The sequence below is a fragment of the Aethina tumida genome, chromosome 2 (genome assembly GCF_024364675.1).
Source record: "Aethina tumida isolate Nest 87 chromosome 2, icAetTumi1.1, whole genome shotgun sequence".
NCBI classification, from domain to species: domain Eukaryota; kingdom Metazoa; phylum Arthropoda; class Insecta; order Coleoptera; family Nitidulidae; genus Aethina; species Aethina tumida.
The window spans coordinates 23,430,494-23,453,043 of NC_065436.1; the positions used below are offsets into that span (position 1 = coordinate 23,430,494).

The 22,550-nt window shown below is 30.7% G+C and overlaps 1 protein-coding gene across 2 annotated transcripts; it reads left to right on the top strand.

Annotated features, from left to right (window-relative positions):
* Positions 1-1,155: 1,155 nt before the first annotated feature.
* On the top strand, positions 1,156-17,816 carry LOC109600038 (protein furry). Of its 2 annotated transcripts, none has more exons than XM_049962708.1 (35): positions 1,156-1,259; positions 1,365-1,547; positions 1,946-2,157; positions 2,217-2,404; positions 2,458-2,667; positions 2,752-3,097; positions 3,157-3,391; positions 3,444-4,364; positions 4,417-4,993; positions 5,047-5,223; positions 5,287-5,457; positions 5,506-5,825; positions 5,883-6,309; positions 6,386-6,543; positions 11,333-11,458; positions 11,519-11,649; positions 11,927-12,028; positions 12,079-12,213; positions 12,264-12,483; positions 12,537-12,688; positions 12,744-12,889; positions 12,940-13,226; positions 13,283-13,894; positions 13,964-14,577; positions 14,632-14,829; positions 14,887-15,364; positions 15,423-15,598; positions 15,652-15,906; positions 15,968-16,126; positions 16,200-16,381; positions 16,439-16,625; positions 16,681-16,953; positions 17,007-17,195; positions 17,250-17,538; positions 17,599-17,816. In XM_049962708.1, exons 1-35 carry the CDS (start codon positions 1,223-1,225, stop codon positions 17,736-17,738), a joined length of 9,213 nt encoding a protein of 3,070 aa, XP_049818665.1. In that variant the 5' UTR covers positions 1,156-1,222; the 3' UTR covers positions 17,739-17,816. The 2 variants fall into 2 exon arrangements, with proteins under 2 accessions (XP_049818665.1, XP_049818667.1); XM_049962710.1 differs by having other exon boundaries at positions 15,968-16,099.
* The last annotated feature ends 4,734 nt before the right edge of the window (positions 17,817-22,550 follow it).

A 22,550-nucleotide genomic window follows, 5' to 3' on the forward strand; every position in this document is an offset into this window, starting at 1 on the left:
ATTTACATTTATAAAAATTATCCTTTTAATCTAAGGATTGTAGCTTGGAAAATTTTTGTCTAATGAGATAAAAAATAAATATTTAAAAAGTGCAACAATGACCGCTATTTGTGTTAGAAAAATGTAAAATACATATTTTGATTTTAATTTAAAATACATAAACAAAATTTTCTATAAATGATCTGTCTAATTTTAACTGATGTTTTCAAAATGCAAACCACATTTTAATAATCCTAAAAAATACATATAAAATATTTACTGTATTTGTATTATTTGATAAATATTTCTTTTAGAATATTAAATAAATGAGTGGTTAATCATTCTAGTCATATTTTAAGCATTAACTTTTTTAATTTATTCGATTAAAATTTAAAATTATGTAGTATGCAACCGCAAATACGTATTGTATTGGAGAACAAATAAAATCTGTTAATTAAATAATATCTGAATATTTGGAAGTAAACTTATGTTCAAATCTTAATGAAAAAAGTCTATATAAATCGCTTTGATATTTTCTGTTTTTGATATTTTCTGTTTTAGATTTTTTTAATTAATAGAAAGGTCTTGTAAAAAAATTAGAAATATACAATTTTCATTTTTAATCAATTTTATACAGACAGTGTGGCTCATTTGAAAGTCATGTAAACATGAAAATGTCATATTTTTTTACCCAAAACCAAAACCAAAGATAATTTATGTTATTCTTGACAATATGCACTTTTTTATCTTCTTATGTAGATTTTCATAAAAATTAATAAAATAATAACTGGTTAATATACAATCAAATACAACATAAGCGGATACACTCACTACAATTTAATATTCTTAACTTGTGAACATAAGTTTATTTGGGCATTCAATTCAATGAAATTAACACCATTCACAATTTTAATACAAGATGTATATCACGTATATTTGATAGATAATTTCAAAGAATGTAACGTTTGTGGATAATCAAAAAACAAATATTAGAGAGACATTTAAATTTGAGACAATATACGGCAACAATGACTCATACTAACTACTTGAAATACAACAGGCAACAGTGCACCAATTATATTGTTGACATCTGTCATTATCATGCCGCCCTTAAAATAAATGTAAATATTGTGAATCTCTTTTATTTTCCAAAGATTACTACAACTTTTATGATGAGATGAGTTTTGTGAATAATTTTTCAATTTTCCAGTAGAATATTGTACTCCTATGAAAGCTGGTAAACATGTCAGAGCCACAAGTAGACACCATTCAAGACACAGGTAAATAAACAATGCTATTTGCTCTTTAGTTGTGCATTAAAATATGATTTAAGTATTAATATTTTTGGTGTATGTTTTTGTTAACTTGATAACCCCTCCTTTTAGATGTAGGGGCCTCAAATGACTCTGATACTGAGTGCTCGCAAAGTGTTTGCTCTGACACCCATAGTGATAATACATCTGCTTCTGTAATCACTGAAAAAAGTACCTTATCAGAATCAACAATTCATGCTCTATCAGTAGGGAGTGAAGGTGAAAATGTAGGAAACCTTCCCACATTTCCCATAGGTAAGACAATAGCTGATTGCTAGGCTAACCTTTTTTTGCCTTCTTCATTAATATTGTTTACTTAATACATTTATTTAAAACCATATTTATCAATCAGATATGATCATATTTTGTTTATTTACATAACCATTTACATTTGATGATTACAATGATTTTTATAATCATCATTAATGTGTAAAAAATACTACTATTATATACAACTTATTTTATTGTTGAACAATTTTATTATCTTATGTTAATTGTTTGTAAAAATAGTCTACTATTTATTATTAAATTATTATGGTTTCTTTGCTCATGGAATCATGTTGTAATATTTTCTGAATATAAGATTGGTAATATAAACAAATGATATTACATTTCCTTTGCATGATATGAAGAAAAAAATATTATATTTTTAGGCTCAGAAAAAAAGCTGTCAAACATATCAGCAGTTTTAAATAGAGGTATGCTTTTACCATGGGGTGCCCAAAAGGAAAGATTTCCACAAATAATGGCAGGGCCAAATGTCGATGTGGACATTCAGCCAGGAGAGTTTGTTATGAGAAACCTTTTTGCCAATTTTACCATCCTAGCAGAGAAGAAAATCGATTTTGTAATGACAGAACAACAGGTGAGAATCCCAGTATGCTAAATACAAGAATTTAAACAAAAACATAATGTATCTTTTAGGAGAAACCCCTTTCAAAAACACTGCAAAGAGGAGAAGATGGGCAGTTCGATCAATTGCTCAGTGCATTTGGATCAGTGGCCGAGCATTGCTTGCCATCACTTTTAAAAGCACTTTATTCTTGGTATGAGAGACAAATGTCGGAGGTCTCTAATCAGGAACAAAAGAAGTCAGACATCAAACAAAAAAGGTAACAATTATTGAACTGATTTTGTTTTAAATATAATTAATTTTATTTCATAGTATTATAAACATAGTTGCGGGTAACACAACCGAAACGGTGGAACGCTCTGAGGCTGACATTCAAAAGGAGAAGAGAGATTTGGCAGTTGAATTTATTTTCTGCCTGGTATTGATTGAAGTATTAAAACAATTATCGTTTCATCCAGGCCATGAAGATCTTGTGCAATACATTGAGAATATTGCCTTTAAACACTTTAAATATAGAGAAGGGTAATAAATTTTTTAACGTTATAATTTTCACTTAAATCTAAAATGAAATTGTTTTTATCTATAAATACTTTTCAATAATTTTAGCAGTCAGAATAGTCCGAATAGTGCAAACATTCACATGATATCTGATTTGTATGCTGAGGTAATAGGAGCTTTGGCACAATCCAGATTTATGTCGGTGAGAACCCGTTTTATGTCCGAACTGAAAGAACTTCGAATGAGGGAGTCAAGTCCCTACACTACACAGAGCATAATTAGTTTATTGATGGGTATGAAATTTTTCCGCGTCAAAATGGTTCCCATTGAAGAATTTGAGGCCTCATTTCAGTTTATGCAAGAATGTGCCCAATATTTTCTGGAAGTTAAAGATAAGGATATTAAACATGCACTGGCTGGATTGTTTGTTGAAATATTAGTTCCTGTTGCAGCTGTAAGTTTATTTGAATAGTACAATTGGTTTCAGATCTTAATTTTTATTTATATTTTTAGGCTGTGAAAAATGAAGTTAATGTTCCTTGCCTAAAAAATTTCGTTGATATGCTTTATTCGCAAACATTAGATGCAAGCACCAAATCAAAACATAGATTAGCATTATTCCCTCTAGTTACATGCCTTCTATGTGTAAGCACAAAAACTTTCTTTCTTCAAAACTGGCACTGCTTCTTGGCAATGTGTTTGTCACATTTGAAAAACAGAGATCCGAAAATGTGCCGAGTAGCCCTAGGTAAGTTTTTCTTAATCATATTAATAAATAAACTAATAAAAACACGTTTCAGAATCACTTTATAGATTACTTTGGGTGTATATGATAAGAATAAAATGTGAAAGTAACTCGGCGACTCAGTCCAGACTACAAAGTATAGTTAATTCCCTATTTCCAAAAGGATCTAAAGGCGTCGTCCCCAGGGACACGCCACTAAACATATTCGTAAAAATTATTCAGTTTATTGCTCAAGAACGTTTGGATTTTGCAATGCGAGAAATAGTATTCGATTTGTTATCAGTCGGGCGTCCATTTAAGTTGATTCTCACCCCTGAAAGAATGAGCATTGGTTTGAGGGCATTCCTCGTGGTCGCCGATAGTTTACAGCAAAAAGAAGGGGAACCACCGATGCCTAGGTCAGTGGGTGTGTTGCCGAGCGGAAACACTTTACGAGTAAGGAAGACTTTTTTAAACAAAACACTAACTGAAGATACCGCCAAGAGTATCGGTATGAACGCCTACTTCCCTCACGTTCGTCGAGTTTTTGTCGATATTTTACGGGCCCTTGACACCCATTACGGGAGACCATTAATGATGACGAACACCCAGAATTTAAATAAAGAACCGGATGAAATGATAACCGGTGAAAGAAAACCCCGAATAGATTTGTTTCGTACTTGTGTAGCTGCGGTGCCACGCCTGACGCCTGACGGAATGACTGGAAGCGAGCTGGTTGAGTTGTTAAGTCGCCTAACTGTTCACATGGACGAGGAATTGAGAGCGTTGGCTTTCCAGAGTCTTCAGACTTTGGTTATCGATTTTCCTGATTGGAGGCAGGACGTTTTGTGGGGACTTACTCAGTTCCTTGCAAGAGAAGTGCTGGATACGTTCCCTTTGTTGATGGATAACGGCCTTAAAATGATTTTGACGTTACTTTGCTCTTGGAAGAGTGCCTTGGGCAACAATACTTTCAGTACTTCTACATTGAAACTAGGTAATAATAATTTAGTTGTTTAAAATTTCTTGATAATCGTGTTTTATTAAAGGTAAAGAATACAATGATGCAAAGTCTAGCCAAACACATACAGTATACGACCCTAATTTAAGTAAAAGAACTGACGTTGGAAGTAAATCAGAGCCTCTTTCTTCTGTGTTACATTTAGTTGAAGCACTGGCTTTTGTGATGCTGTGCAGTTATAGACTGACTACAAGAAGAATCTCAGTTCTCATTCTGAAGGAAGTTAAGTGCCTGTTAAAGATATTGAATTGTTCTGAGAATCCGGCGGTCATTGACGTAATAGATCAATGCTTTCCTCAAGTTATTGAAAAATGTTTACCATTGTTGCCAGCAAGTGAGAAAACTGCAATTCAAGCTGTGGCAAATGTAGACTTTCAGTGGTTGGCAGAGCGGAGTTCATCTACTTGGCAAGTTGGCTTATCTGAAGACGGTTCTATTAAAAATGGAGCAACTTACAATTTTACCGCTAACGATCCTTGGAGTGTTTGTTTATTCGGATTCTTAGAAAGGGACAAAGTACTGAGCCAGTGTCCCATTATGATCATGCACACTTGGCCAACAGTCTACAATAGATTAAATGCTCTTTACTCTGTTGTTGATCCGACGTAAGTGTAGCTACATGTTATAATTGCTTTGTTTTTTATTGAAAACGTTTCAGGCCATTAAACGACAACAGGGCATCTTTGTTGAGAAGTGCCGCTGCTGTTAAAAAGCCACCCACTGAACGGGATGCTTTCATGCACTTGTGGAAAAATTACATCACTTTTGCATTCAGGGTAGTCCCACTTATTTCCAATCCTATTGTTCGATGTGCAAGCCCAGATTTAAGTTTAAGGTAAGTCTTATGAGTGACTGAAATTTATTAGTATATTTAAACATTTTATTTTTTTTTTTCCAGTTCATCTCCAGATAGTTTAAACACGGAAAGATCTGACAACAAACTCTCTCCTACAAATATATCTCCCACAGCTCTCTATAAATTGGTAGTACCGTTGTTGAGATGCGAAGTATCTGACATGCGGGACGCTGTTGTCTATGCCGTTGGTAACATTAATGGATTGGCGTTGAGGTTGGTGAAAATGCTTCAGGAAACATATAATATTGTATTAAATTTCAGAGATTTGTTAGACGAATTGGGTGTATATATCAGGGAAGCAATTGACAAAAAACAAGAAAATGTGAGGAGAAGACGAAGACGTGATGCTTTACGTCTGCAATTAATGAGGATGTTGGAGTACATCGCGGACAATAATACGTTCGGTGTTAGCTCATGTGTTTTGGACAAAGACACTCAGTCTTTGCATCCAGTATTGATTGAATACATTGAAGGAGTTAGGTACTATTTGGAAAATGAGCCAGATAAGAATTCCAGCGGCGTCAAAGATATAACATTGCACTTCTGCTACTTTATTCGCAAACTGATACATAACTTCAGTCGTAAGTTGTAACACGGATTCATATTAAACTTGACGCTTGTAATATGGTTTATTTTAGTCGAGACGTGTCGAAGTCTGTTCAAAAGAGATTTAAGAAGAAATTTATTCACATTGTTTTCCCACTGGGTTGGAAAATATGGTCTTTTCCCCAATGTTTCCACGTCAGAAATGGAATTTCAAAATAAAAAGAACTCAGAATTACAACTGATATGTTTACAAGCTATGAGTTCTTTACTATGTTGTGGCCCATGCTTTGATTCTAATGATCTTGCTGAAGAAAGTTCTTTTTACACTTGGTTGGATGGTTTACTTAACAGTTCAGAAGAAAAGGTGTATAACTTGGCTCAAGAAACTGTTATTCTTCTTCTTGAATCAAATCCTGATGTCAGTCCATTACTTGATTGGGTGGTTGATAAGTGTTACACCGGAACGTGTGCAGTAGCAGATGGATGCTTCCTTGCTTTGGCAACAATATTTAGTGCCAGGTAATTGTTTATTAAAATTATCATTTTAAAAGCCGAAAAATAAATTTATCTGACAAATTCTTTGATTTAATCTTAGGGAATATCCATGTGATCATTATACAGCCATAATCAACGTGACGTTAATGAATACTGGATGTCCCAGACAAGTTGTCAGGGATACTGCGTTGCAGTTGCTACAACTATTGGACAAAAGGTTTTTCGGATGTGTTGGACCACTGGGGGAAAACGATACAGGTAAGTGTGCACATATTTTCGCATGTTCCTTCCATTTGTAATAGAAATAATAAAAAGCTTTAAATTATTATAACATTGAATTTATTACATACAATAAAATTATTTGAACGTACACATTTTATTTATAATACATATTTTCATTAATATTCATTAATTAAGTTCATTTGGAGTTTTATTCCTTTTGAGTCTTGAGTTTCAATAAGCACAGTTTGAGTTCGTCTCCTTCTCGAAGCCGCAGATGATCCAGTAGAAAGAGTACGACTCTCTGAAAGCGACACTTCGGATTATAGATGTCAAAACTTAATTTATGTTTGTTGAAGACATTTTTTAAATTTAATTTAATAATTAAAGGATGAAATTAGTTAAAAAATTTAATTGAAATTGGAAATCTAAGTTTAAATCCTTTACCTGTTAAAGCTACAGCCTCACCACTTTTTAATCTCTTTATCCAGAATAATCCAACTAGAGCGGCACGAAAGTTTTGTCCAGTTATGCAATACAAGTAGAAGTTAATTCCGAAGTTTGTATAAAACAGTTGAAGGCACCAATGTTGAATATTAAGAAATAAGTGGGTGTTCGCTACTTCTATCATTTCCACCTAAAATACATTTTCTCATTAGATAAATGCATAGTAAATGTGCAGAACGGTAAATAAATCGATCTGACATTTTATAAAAACTTTGAAATCAAATAAAATACTTTATAAAAATAGAGCGACTACGCAATAAATCTCTATCAAATTCATTTAACTTGACAAATGATGAAAAGCCCTTTTTGTGATTTCATGTGTAAAATCATTTTTATTTAACAATGGAATGAAATTGCGAAACCGATTTAATGCAATTTTGTTCTCCTTTAATCCGATTGAAAGTAGTCGGGAGTAATTAAAAATTCATGCAAAGGAAATTCAATAAAGTTGTATATTTTCAGTGGAATATTAATTTTGAATTTTCATTAAACTTTGCGCGGTTAAGCCGACAGGTAATTCCGATGAATTAAAACCACCATGTTTATGCAAAAACCCACACAGTAAAATGGAAATGCAAAATATTGCTATTTCCGCATGTTTTTGCAGTGATATGAATGTACAATAGTTGTCACTATTATAAAAAACTTTTTAAAATGTTAAATATTACAACTATTTTAAATTAAATTTACAAAAATGTATTAAACAAATTAAATTAAATTTTTAAAAAATTGTTTTTTTTATAGTGTTAAAAATATGAATAATTTTTGACTAATTGTTGACAGTAAAAAAGAGGCATATTCTGGACTAAAATGAGTAATTATTAAATTATGTTGTGGGTCTACAATCTACAGTCTACAGTCATTAAAAACTTACTAATTTAGACAAGATTTTTTTAAATATGTGAAATATGCTCCCTTTTTACTGTCAACAATTATCTGAAAATTGCTCATATTTTTTTTTCAATGAGATATAAAAGCCACAATTTTTTCAAAATGATTCAAAATTTCAATTAGTAGAAAAGTTATACAATATTTTATTTAACAATAAATAAAATTAGATATTAAATTTGCAAAATAATGAAAAATAAATATTTTATTAAGAAAAAAAATATATCAATTTTCGACTACTTGTTGGTAGTAAAAATGTTTTTTTAGACTATATTAAAACAAAAATAGTTAATATTTTTTTTCTTAACAAAATATTAAAAAAAGTTAATTTCCAATATTATTTGTTATTGAATAAAATATAAAACATTTTACATTTAAATTATTTTTTTTTGTATGTTTTATTAAAAAAAAAAATTGTTGGTAGTTGGGTGAAAGAAGGCATATTTCACATATTTAAAAATATCTGCTCTAAATTTATTAGTATTTAATGAAATGGTTATCATTAGAGAAAAATCAATTGTATAAATTCATTTATGGTCTAAAAACTTAAGAACCCAGAAGTATAAAAAAATATATATATATTTCGATCTAAACAAAATACCAGTAGAATAAACAGATTTCGCTTTCATTAAGACATAAGGCAGGGAATAGTCGAATTGAAACGGAATGTATAAATTAAGCAACATTAAAAAACTAAAATAATTTACCTCAATTAAATATGCCAGAAGCCTCATAATGTAGCTCGGGAAATTCAAGCATAGGAACACCGTCGACACAACCAGTAACATTTTGGTAATATTATTTTGGGAAATCCTGAAGCTTCGAGGTCGTTTCCGTTTTTCTTTGATTTTCATGCCTTGCGTAAGAATTTTCCTTACTCCCGCTAACGTTAAGATCGTTCTGCTGATGGAGAAATTCAGATACATGGTGATGGTGACTGGGATAACGTACGTTATTAAGAAGTCAACGTAATTGAAGACGTTGGCGAAGTGTTTCCATGCAAGGTCGATTGAGCAAAGACAAGTATCGTCTTCGCAAATTACTGTGGAAAAAATTAGCAAAGGTGAAAATATTATGAATGCGATAACGACGAGTGTGATTATTCCATGCTTGGCACGTTTAATTGTACACAAACTTTGTCTTAGGAATGGATATTTGACCGCAATGAACCTTTCAAAAGTGAACGCCGTCACTAGCCAAACACTTAAAAAACTGCACATCCCCGTTGCGTACACGGTAATTTGGCACATTCCGTGTCTGTTAAACCAATTCACGTTCACCATATTCAACCATACAATAAAAAGAGCCGCGAGGAACACATTGTCACTGACGGCAAGAGTGGCCAAATAATAGGAGGACGAATACTTCCTCAGTTTTGTCCAGAAAAAGACGACAACTGCCAAACAATTCCCCAAAAAGCCGGACAATATTAAAACGGGGGTATAGTATAACTGCACCAACTCAACGGTAGACGAAGTGTAATTAGACATGATAAGGTTGGACCGCTTTCAGCTCTTTGCAGCGTTTGAATGAAATTTTACAACCCCTGTTGAATGAAACGTTATCTGCGCATAAGAACTCCTGAAAATCGCTTTATAAATCGACACATTTCAGCCGCTGTCATAAATCATTCACTTAGTTTCAGTAAAATGATTACAATAGTTAATATACATCTTTTTTTCTTTATATTTCATTCATATTGTTATCCGGTCAAATATTTGAGATTTGTATGAAAGTGTATCTTGGCAGATTTACAATTACCTTCAGTAATTCGATGCCTTTGTTTAGTTACAATTAACCCGTCGTCTTGTAATTTAGTAATTACCCTAATTAAATCAGAATTTAGTATTTATTTAGTAAACTATTTATTTTGTACTAACATAGGTTTTAGTTAATCATATTAATTATAATTTAATAATATTTTAAAATTTCAGTTGATCTATTCACTTTACGTTATTATATTACATTCAAATTGTTCTGATTTAATTAGGTTAAATATGCATTTTATTCGTTATTATTATATTATATTAAAATTTTTAGTCAGTTAAATATTTAAAATTTTTATTAAACTATATCTTGGTAGATACTTAAATTTGACTATTTTATTTAGTTGCAATTAATCTTACGCAGCGTCACACCTTAATTAAATCAGTATATACATTTAGTGAAATATTTAATTATTACCCATCTATATTTTAATTCAACACTGAATTGTTTAAATTATATTTTAATATGAATTGAAAATTTCAGTCCTCAGTTCTAAATTATACCCTGCTTTCCACTTAAGTTATTACGATATTAAATATGCATATTTATTTTTATTATTATATTATAATCAAATGTTACCTAGTCAAATATTTAATGTTTTTATTAAGCTGTATCTTGGCAGATACTTAGATAATTAACTTTAATAATTCAACCACCTTGTTTAGTTTCAATTAACCTTATGTCGTCTAACTTAGGAATTACCCTAATAAAATCACATTTAATGAACAATTTAATTATTAGATTTTTCTTCAACACTACAAATATGCATTATTTTTAAATTTATTACGTTATATTTAAAATATTATCTAGTCAAATGTTCAAGATTTTTATTAAACTGCATTTTGGCAGATACTAACGCAATGAACTTTATTAATTCAACTTTATTTATTTGAAAATAACCTTACGTCGTATATCCTAGTAATTACTCTAATTAAATCAGAATATTTAGTGTAATATTTAATTATTACCTGAAGATTTTAATACATCAATTAATTATTTAAATTATAATTTAATAATAATTAAAAATTTCAATGGTATTATATGTATTAAATTTGTTTTTGTTATATAATAATCAAATTGTTACCCAGTCAGATATTCAAGAATGTTATTAAACTGTATCTTGGTAGATTCTTACGCAACTAACTCTTGTAATTCAAAGACTTTATTTAGCTGCAAATTAAGCTTATGTCTTGTAACTTGGTAATTATCTTAAATAAATCAGAATACGCTTTTAGTGAACTACATGATTATTACTAATATTGATTTTAATTAAATTATTTGAATCATAATTTAATAAGCTATATTTTATAATTTCAATCGCTTCCATTAATTATTCACCACGTTTCGATGAAGTTGAATTAATTTCATAATTAATTTTTGTGTAATGTTAAATTATATAAAAATATTTGAGATTTGCATTAAAATGGATCTCGGCAGATGCTTACGCAATTTACTTTGGCAATTTGACGTCTTTGTTTAGTTACAATTAACTTTATGTCGTGTAATTTAGTAATTACCCTGATTAAATCAGAATATACATTTAGTGATCTATCTAATTATTATAAAGATAGATTTTAATTATTTACTGAATAGTTTAAATTATAATTCAATGATAAAAAACTATCTCAGTGGCATGAAATGAGCTTAAAACAAGTTTTATTTTCAGTCGACGGAAACAAAGGACGCGGAACTCTCGACACGATATTGGCACGATCCTTTTGTCGCTCGCAAATCCACCTGTCCCGCCAATTATCCCTGCTCCATCCCGAACTGACCATGCCCATGTTCTCAGGTAATTAATTATCCCCTAATCACATTTTTTGTCTTTGCACATCGATTGTTTGTTTTCCAGAAATAACGTACAGATTCCAATCTGCACGTCCGGAGGTCCGCCAACTGCTTCTGCAGTATTTGTTACCATGGCTACACAATATGGAACTTGTTGATCCAAACGTTCCACCCACTATTACCAATATTTATCAGGTGTGTTCGGTTTTTTAATTCGTTTTATGGCATTACGTGTTCAAAAATAAATGGTTTTATATTTTTAAATGCAAATGCTCAATGTTTAATCAATCGTCATGAAATATAAAGAGAATGAGTATAATTTATACTATATAAATATAAAATTTTAAGTTTTTTTTTTTAATATGTTTTTTAATCTTATAAAAATTGTTCTTATCATCTTCCTCTGAATTTATTTTTCTCTTAGGTTTAGGATGTTAAAAATTTAATTTGAGATTTAATTAATCAATTTCAGTTATACGCCAGTGATATGTCCACTAAAGAACGAAAAGAAGGATGGGGTTCCGCTGAAGCAACTGAGATGGTTCTGAATAACATATTTTATATCACCGCAAAGGTAATATTTAAATTAAAGGAAGCCTAATTCTACCATGATATCCGTTTTAGTTTGGTGATTACCATGCCAAAGAGATTGAGGAAGTGTGGGCCACATTATGCACTTCTTGGCCTAACAACATGAAAGTTATTATCAGATATTTAATTATTATATCAGGCATGGCGCCCAATCATTTGTTACTTTATGTAAGTTTTTGATGCTAATAGAGGAATAGAAATAACGTCCTGCATTTTAGGCAAAACGAGTAGTTTTATTCCTAGCACGTCTTCAACCAGTCAGACTATTAGATGAGATGATGTTGGAACTGCAAACAGTAGAAACACTAAATTGTCTTATAGAAAGGACTGAAACACCTCCTTTTTATCGACTTACAGTTATGAGAAAAGCTTCCAGCCATTCAGATGGCACAAATGGTGTGTCTGGACAAAGTGATTCTAATAGCAGAAATGACTTAAGTAAGTACCACCACACATACAATATAATCTGTAATTAACTGAACCAATTTCAGACATAGAGAAAGGAACAATTCACACTAAACGACACAGTGGAGAAGATCCATCCAAAACGTCAATTACCAAGTCAGAATCAGGAACGAATATATTCTCTGATTTTAATATGAAAGCAAGACAACCAGATGATTCGTATCCATCAGTTGATGATGTAAGGCCATTCTTTATTTTTTATTTGTACAAGAATTCATTTTGTGGATTTACAGTCTCAAAATAGCGAAGATGTGCAAGAGCAGCCCGACATATCGGTTCCTCAGCCACATCCGCTTCCAATGCCGGAATTTGGAGGATACTTTGCTCCATTGACTGAATATCTACCGGATAGTTCCCTACCTATCTCCGGTTTTCATAGGTAACTACTAAGTTTTTCATTTAGTGACTTTTGTAACATTATGCTTTCAGGTGCAATGTTGGCGTTATGCTATTATGTGATGTGGTAGTTGATGGTATAGAACTAGACTGGACAATACATGTACCTCTCATGCTGCACATTTTATTTTTGGGTCTAGACCACACAAGACCTTTAGTTTACCAACACTGCAAACAGTTACTTTTGAATTTGTTAATAGTTTTGGCTCAACATAATGATCATTTGACCGTTGCTCACATTCTTCTTAATAGTAAAACCAAGCAATTGGAGCTAGGACTGTCAACGCCAACCTTGCCAGTCGTAAAACATACTTTCACAGGTACCTAGTTTAAATTTAAAAATGCAACATTATTTTATTTTATTGTTAATTTTTAGAATCCGACAAACTGATTGAAGAGTTTCTGTTGCCCACTCCTGCACCTAGTGAAGCTGTGAATGTTACCACCAAAACACAAACTGCAACTGCTGAAGTGGACTCAGGTAATTGGTGTCAACCTAATTTTTCGAATATTTTTAATGAACTGCTCGTCATTATTGTAGGAAATTCGCCTGACGCCTCTATTTTACCAGTAATAATAATACCCGAAGGTGGAAACAACGAACCAGCGGCACCTTCTAAAATAGAGATTACCTTGGCCGTTGTAATTAAGTCCCTTATAGAATTCCTTGCGACCCGGCAAAATACCCAACTTTGGAACTATGAGGACATAACCGCTAAGGTGTGGAGCATTAAAAGTGCTGAGCAAATAGATGTTTTCTTGCAGTACATTCTTAAAATATTCAGAGAATCTTTGCCGAATGCCCATATTAACGAACGATGGGCACAGACTGCTCTACAGTTAGGCCTTAGCTGCTCATCGAGGCATTATGCGGGTCGATCTTTGCAAATATATAGAGCACTTCGCGTGCCTATAACTTCGAGAATGCTATCAGATATTTTGAGCAGATTGGTGGAAACAGTTGCTGAACAAGGCGAAGATATGCAAGGTAAATTATTTATTATTTTAATCACATTATTCAACAAATTAATAATTTTTTTATTATCGTATCCCTCAGGTTATGTAACTGAGCTGTTGTTAACACTAGAAGCAGCAGTGGATTCATTAGAGTCAGACTTCAGACCGTTGGATTTGATGAAGGACTTCTTCAAATCAACGCCCAATTTAAATAATAAAGACGTTCCATTAACGAAAAGAACTGTCGAAGGAGCGCCGGTCAACGTACCTGGCGTTCAGATCTACAATTACAATGTCCAACAAGGTCACGCCAGAAGTACCAGTTACTCCGTGTCGTACGGGTTTAGAAAGAATGCTTCAGTTACTTCAACAGATATTAAAGAGAGAAGCCGAAATAGCGAAATGGAACACAGATCTGGCCTCAATAAGTTTTCTTCTAATTTATCCAGATCGCGCTCTGCGCAGAGTTTGAAATTATTGGGAGACACTGCCACACAAGATGACAAATTAACAATCTTAGCTCAGTTGTTTTGGCTTGCCGTCTCGTTGTTGGAGTCTGATTACGAACATGAATTCTTGTTGGCTGTTAGGTTGTTAGCCAGAGTGATGCATAGGTTACCTCTGGACCGACCTGATGCCCGGGATAAAGTCGAGAAGCTACAATCGCAGCTTAGATGGAACGCTTTTCCAGGCGTCCATGCTTTACTGCTGAAAGTATGATAATAAAATATTTATTGGTTACAAAAATATTTAAAATTTGTATTTTAGGGGTGCACACATCCTAATATTTACGAACCAGTTGTCGCATTGTTGTCGCAATTTACTCCTTTATTAAACTTTGTTGTTGTGGACCCCTCTTCGAGTGTCGCATTTCCTATGAACGTTATAGCTTTATTGCCGTACATGCTGTTAAATTACGAAGATGCCAACGAGCTTTGTATTAGAAGTGCAGAAAACATTGCCCAAGTATGTCTAATTTTATGTTATTTAAAATATGTTGTGTCAACTCTAACTTTTTTATAGGTGAGCATCGAAAAAAGCAAAAAACTAGAAAACCTGGGTACAGTTATGAATTTATACAGTCGTCGTACATTTAGCAAAGAAAGTTTCCAATGGACCAAATGCGTCATCAAGTATCTCTATGACACGTATTCTCACTTGAGTCTCAACATGTTGACGTTCTTAGTGGAAATATTGGAAAAGGGACCCAGTAATCTCCAACTACCAGTCTTGAATATAATTCATTGTGTGCTGCATTACGTCGACTTAGCATCGGCGGCAGCTCAGCCCATCAACGCCGACCTACTAAGAATTATAGTTAAGTACATTGAAGGTCCTCATTGGAAAGAATCTCTCAAGATTTTAAAATTGGTGGTGAGCAGATCAAGTTCTCTTGTTGCACCTCCCACCTCCATTCAGACACACTGGGAAAGTTCACTCAATTCCATGCTGCATCCGTCGTTCAACGAGGACAATGTGTTTTCTAAAAAGGAATTACCAGGTTTCTTGTTCAGCTTTAACGTTGTTAATTTAATAAATATTGTAATTATAATTTTAAGGCCGCACTATGGAGTTTACTTTTGATTTGTCACAAACTCCCGTTATTGGAAGACGATTTTTACATAAGACAGATGAATCAAGTTCCAAAACCTTGGCGACACCTCGCAGATCTTTCTCCATTAGTCCCGCTGACGTTAATCCACAGTCTGGTTGGAAAAGACCCTGGATGTGTCAGGTAACCTGTTACATTATTATAGTTTACTGTTATTCAATATATTTTACATTTAGGGTCGTGTTAGAGAGTGTTTGGTTAATCTTCTGACTACCTGTGGTCAAAGAGTCGGACTTCCAAAGAGTCCGTCAGTAATCTTTAGTCAAACGTCTGATATTATTGAAAGGCAGTCTAGCATGGCATCTAGTACGGAAGAAATGTCTGCCGGTAATAACGATATGAGTGGAGGCTCACGGCGAGATGATGCCGCCACCGAATTTGGTGTCTTCAAAGATTTCGACTTCTTGGAGTATGAAAGTGAGAGTATTGAAGTAAGAATTACTGTTATTATTTGTGTTATATGGTTCATTTAACATACTCGTGCAATTAAAGGGTGAAAGCACTGACAACTTCAATTGGGGAGTTAGACGAAGACCTTTTAATCAAGGTGAAGAAGATCAACAAAACTTACGCCAATTAGAGGATAGTTTGAGTGAACAGACGCCAGTTTTAACAGTAAGAAAGGTACACGTCTGTCCTTTTAATCATAATGTGAGTGACGTCCTCTCTGTTTTATGTTGCATAAAATGATTGGATTCCTATAACTACCCAATATTATTTTTAGCGACTTATGACTGAAGAGTCTTCAGATGATGAGTTGGGATCGGAGTCACCTCTAGACGAAATGGTTGCGGCACCCGAGTTTGATAATAGTGTTGGTGAAACGAGTTCAATGTTTCCGCCTTCGTCCTTAATTTTAAGGGACCACAATTCCCAACTGAATTCTAGCGCAAGATCTGACACAAGGTGGATATTTTAATAATATCTGTATATAAGAAATTCTCATATATTGTTGAATTGTAGTGGTTCTAGTGCGGGAGAATTGGGAGAAGTTACGCCATGCAATGCTTCACCAAATTTTTCCGGGTTGATGAATATTCGAGCCAAAAGTGACGTATTGGAAAACTGGACCACTTACATTCAAAGTAACATGCTGCAAACACCAGCAAATACTTTGCAGTTCTTCCACCAGTTCCAAAAATTAGTTGCAGTAATTTATCTGATTTTTGATGTGTTGTTACATAATTTATAAGGTTAAATTTTAGGACATATGTCTTTCATCCAATGAAATTACTAGAGAATCTTGTCAATACATGTCCCAGTCTGCAGTCAGTGGCTTGCCAACGATTAAGTTGATCAGCTCCAGACTGAGTTCAATGATTGATATAATATCATACAGAGTATTGCCATTAAATCTGATTTGGTTCAATACTTTGGCAATAAGTAATTCGAAGTTCTTTGAAACACTGAAATATGGAATGCTTGAAGTGCAGGAGCACTTGGAAACTTTCTGTGATAAAAGAGATCAGGCTGCTATGGTATACTTCATTTTGTGAGATATTTAATGGTTGTTATTATTTATTTGTTTTAGTATTGTGATGCAGTAAAAACAACATTGAAATTAGAATATCTGAGCGGACAACAATCTGATTTTCACCATGAACAATATTTATTAGATTTAGGCAAAGCTTTATACAAACTTTATTTCCAATTGTTATTGCTGGTTGAAGCAGGAAACAAAATGATAGCACAATTACACAACAGCCTAAAGAGTGTTGAGGTATAAAAGTAACAAAAAGACGTAATCAAATCCACTACTAATCAATATTTTCAGTTTAAGGATGTGACCAGTGACCTGCTAAATATAAAAAATGCTTTGGCTAGGGCAAGTGAAGATTTAGATGCAGATGGGGGAATATCATCATCCATTTCTGGCATAAATGACAATTTAATAATAAACTTATGTAAGCTAATAGAGAACGAAAAGTGGACTTCCGTTATATTGTTCTTCAAATGTAACCGTGAAGAATTTTGGCGGGATAATGAAAATATATGTGATAAAAATAATGACGTCGTATCAATTTTAAATATATATTGTAGGAAACTAGTACATGACAAACCAGGTAATTACATAATTTTTTTTGTTGTATTTTTAACATTTTAAATTTATATTTATTTTTTAGAATATTTTGTAATTACGAATCAGGACTGTAGCTTGGCTGATGTTTTCGGAAGACTGTTCCAAGTGTCTGCTGCCGTTTCAGATTTGGAAGGTGTTTTGAAAGACAGCAGCCATTCTGGCAAGGCAGACACGACTAAGTAGATTAAATTCTGCATTTAAATTTATCAATTATGCATGATATTAATTGTATATCTAATATTAAATAAACAATATATTATACATTGTTTTTTATTTGTTCTAACAACCATTTACCTTCTAAGAAGTGGTGAAAAAAACTTTAATCAATAAGTAAATATGAGTATAAAGAAAAAAAAACTTTATTGTTACTTTGCTCCAATTTACATTAAATTGAATTAATTTAAATACAATTGCATTGCTAAAACCACTCGTATCTTAAACTTTTATTACCAGCAGAGTAGTGAACGTTAATTGTAACGTACCCTTTGAACATAATCCGACATATCAGTTATTATTTGTTTTATTTAGTGCAAATTATGTTGCTATGATTATTCTAACATACATATCAATAGTTTTTTTAAAATAATTAGTAGAATATAAATAAATTTAAAATACAGTAACGTTTAATATTTATTTCTTTTTCATTGTCAATTTATAATGAAAGCATAAGTATTTTGTTACTTTAGATTTCATTTATTATCAATGTCCTTTGGAAAATTATAATACATTCGTGATGTTTACTTCACAGGTTCAAAATTAGTATTATATGTGGTAATTTGGGTAATTTATTTTTGCTTTATTCCAATTTCGAGTTATGTTAGAGATTCATTATTGTTAATTTTTATGAGAAAGTACTATGTTCAGTAATCTCTCCCGTAAATAAATGCTTATTATTATTTTATTCTTTTTTTTAATTGAACGATTAATTTCGATTTATTAAATTATAAAATGTCCGTAAATAAAGAATATTAAATTTTATTTTGTATTTATCTCACTATTTTGATTTAATTAGTTCTCCACATAATTTATAACGATCTTTGTCACTGAACATTTTAATGTGTTTTATTATATAATTTAATTATCAATATTAATTATTATAATTGTTACTTTTAATTAATTTTTAATAACCTATGTATTGAAGTGTATCGGTACTTCACAGTATTGGTCATAGTCCATGACAAATGGCATTGAAAATGATTTACCTTGATTGATAAAATTCAAGTGTTGATGAGATTCAATATACAAGGATAACGTAACAAACTTGAACTAATTAATTTAAATATTTCTTACAATTGTTCTCTTGTTTTAATCATAAAACACAGAAAACACAAATAAATACTAAATACGTTTATATAAATTTACACCTGAATTTCGATAAAGTATATAGCAACAACAGCTATCAATCCCGGAAGTTAATCAATATGAAATTTCTTGATCTACTAAGTCAATTATTATATCAAGATATGGAATTAAATGAAAACTTCTTTCTCATTAATTTCTAAAATATTTTTTAAAAACTTGCTTAAAACTAAAACATTCCGCATGTAAATAAGTAGTTTCAAAGAAATGGTTGGTGAGTTATTTACTTTGTTATAAATGTATTTTCACTTGGATGTCTTATAAATATTATTTATTTACAAAAATAATTTACAAATTTTTATTTGATCAAAAAATTATTATAAATTCCGATATGAATAAAGATAATAATTATTAAGCTAACTGAGATTCATTAATGTTCGTGGTAAATATTTTCCATATTTTTTTACCTATAAACGTGTCACAAAATAATAATCGGAAACATATGGTAAAAGTCATAAAAGAAGTTATATGGCATTTATAGGTACTTACATTTAAATGACTAAAACTCAATGTTCAAGAAACTATATTCAATTCAAAAGGTTGTCAATATTTTTTAAATTTTGAGAGCATTGTTTATAAGTATAAAATAGATAAAACAAGGAAAGTCTCCTCAATTACCTCTCATGGAATTCTACACATTTTTTGTGTAGCGACACAAAGTATGTCCGGTATATGATTAATCAGTAAATTTGTTTGTAACTTTTTACGGTGATAAAATCATTAGTGACGTTATAACAACTTAAGGGCGAAGAGTTTTGTTTCATTTTATGACACAAGCATACTTGAATATTTATTAGGCACGATTTCCTGTTTATGTTCGATAATAAAATTATTTTCCCCCCTAAACTCATTTAGTGCAAGGGCCTGGTTATTATTTAATAAAGTGATTTAGTAGATGGTTTGTTTATTCGTTGTTTATATCATAAAGATGGCGAATATCCTTGAATATCGTTTAACTTCGACCTTTTATGCTTTACATAATTTAATTGAATTGAATCTTATTTTGATTTAAATTAAATAAAATTTTACAATTTTCTCGCCGAAAATACGAACAAAACAAATTAAATTTGTTGAACAAATGGTTAAATACAATGCAAATAGGAGTTAATCGAAAAAATCATTAGCAGAGCATAAACTGGATTTCACAAGCGTAACTAAATGGAAATGAAAGGCAACTAAATACTGGAGGACATGTGCGTTTGCAATTTGTGGTATTTTGTAATTAATCAATTACACAATGTTTAAAGATTGTTTAAATTTATTAGGTAAACGTTCTGTTTAAAATCAATCAATTTATGTTTTAATTAATATTTGATGTTATAATGTTGTTTTTAAATAAAAAATAAAATATATTTGTTGTCGGAAACAAATGCAGATTTTTAAAATGTATTGTAATATACATTTTATGTTTTATTTTTTGTGAATACTTAGTATTTTTTAATACACATTAAAAATCAACAACAAGAAATTTGAAAAATATATATATATATTTATATATATATATATATATATATATATATATATATATATATATATATATATATATATATATATATTATATTATTTTTTTGAAACTTTGATTAACAGGTAATATTTTTATCATATTTAATATATAATCTTTCTTAATATTTTTTAATTTTGATAAACTTGAATATTTAAAACATATTTATTAAATTTACTATTTAATCTTTATTAATATGTATTTTATTGTAACAATCTGACAAAAATTAATTTTATAACAAAATATATTTTTTAGAACTTATTAAATTGTTGTTGTGTTAAATGTTTAAATAAGAAAATTTTTTTTTAATAAATTAAGTATTTTATCTGTCTTAATATGTAATTAATTTATTTTATTCTAGGAATCTGACTCAAAGAATAATTTGTAACCAAAAATATTTTTCTTTTATTTAGAATTTTGTGTAATGTAAATATATATACAGTAGGAAAAGCGTTTGATCCGTCTAAATTTAGAGACAGGCATCATGCATGACAGAGATAGTAGAAGTCTATCCCATAGTGGGAGACTTACTGTCTCTATTGCACATTATGTCTCTTTCAGGATTTAGATGGATCAAACTCTTTTTGTACTGTATATATTTTTTTGATGGTATACACATATTTGTGGTGACACAATCACAACTAATCAACATCTAATCATATAATACATGAAATCTTATCGAAAATTAACTAATAAATATTAACAAATATATTTTTTGGCAAATAATAATTGTTTAGCGCTGAAAATATTTGTTTGAAAGGAATTTTAAAAACAACCTCACAATAATTCCAGATTGTAAAATAAACAGTGGATGTCATTCAATAAATCTAATTTTAGACACAAAATATTACATACGACGTAATATTTACTCCAGACGTCTATTGGTTATATTGTAATGAATATTAAAAATATAACACCTAAAATAAAAATTGGCACTATGTTTGGAGTTTATATTTAAACGTAATAATGAGCGTATGTCGCGTTTTGTTTTTTTACTACGTTCGACACTTAAATATTTATTACAGCTAAATATTTTTAACATGGAAGAATACGACTTGATAAATTGCCATAGAGAAGTATTAATCTTTGCGGATAAGCCACTAAATTTTGTAAATTGCATAAATTTTCCTAAAGCGATCTGTTATAATAGTTATTACGTTCACTTCTATAATTTAAATAAATATGAGACGACCAAAAAATTTTTATTAACCTTTAAGTTTTATTAAACATGTTTTTGTTGTGAATTGTATTCTAGTTTAAAATTTAAACATTACATGTCTTGTTTACTCTCCAGTAAGTAATAAAAATTGTATATAATATAATTTTTTTGTTTTGTTTTGTTTACAAAAATATTTCAACTAATCGCTGTATTATTTCTTTAATTTATTTTTATAACATACATTTAATTTTAATGGCAAAAAACATCACAGATAATATTTAAATATTACAGAATTAAATTAGTTATTAAGTTTCGGCACTTCAGGCATTTAAACTGAACATAGAAATTATTTTTCGAGACGTCGCATATTACTAAAATCTTGCGTCAATGTCGTATAAACTTATTGTATATTGCATTATGAATAGGTTGGTATGTAGTATTGTTACAAAAGTTATCAAAGTTGTTTGTTTATTGTAAGTAGTTGAAGTCTCAAAGTGACACATATTATAAAAATTTATTTTTTTAATAGAATTGCGTCAAATTGCTTCTAATATTTTAGATAGTTACAAGTACACTTAGATATGTCAAATTTTTAAATAATTGCTAGTTTAATAGATAAAATTTATTATTAATTAAAATATATTTTATATAATAGGTTTTTAATCCACATCCATAGTTCAATATGAGGCAAATCTATCAAACTACTTGAAAATTATACAAAATCAGTAATCTAATTTATAAATTCTCTTGCGGTCATTTCTTTGTGATGAAAGTATTTAGACAAATAGTGAGGAAACGTTAATTATACTTAACATCTATATGTGATTTAACGTTTAAAGAATTCGTTAAATAAATAATGTACTCGAGTTAATAATTTGCACATTCTAATTTAAAGACGTCGCCCACACTTTATGGTTTTTATTAATAATTAATAGAAGCATTGGTCATAAATCATTTACATTTTGCATTACAATGT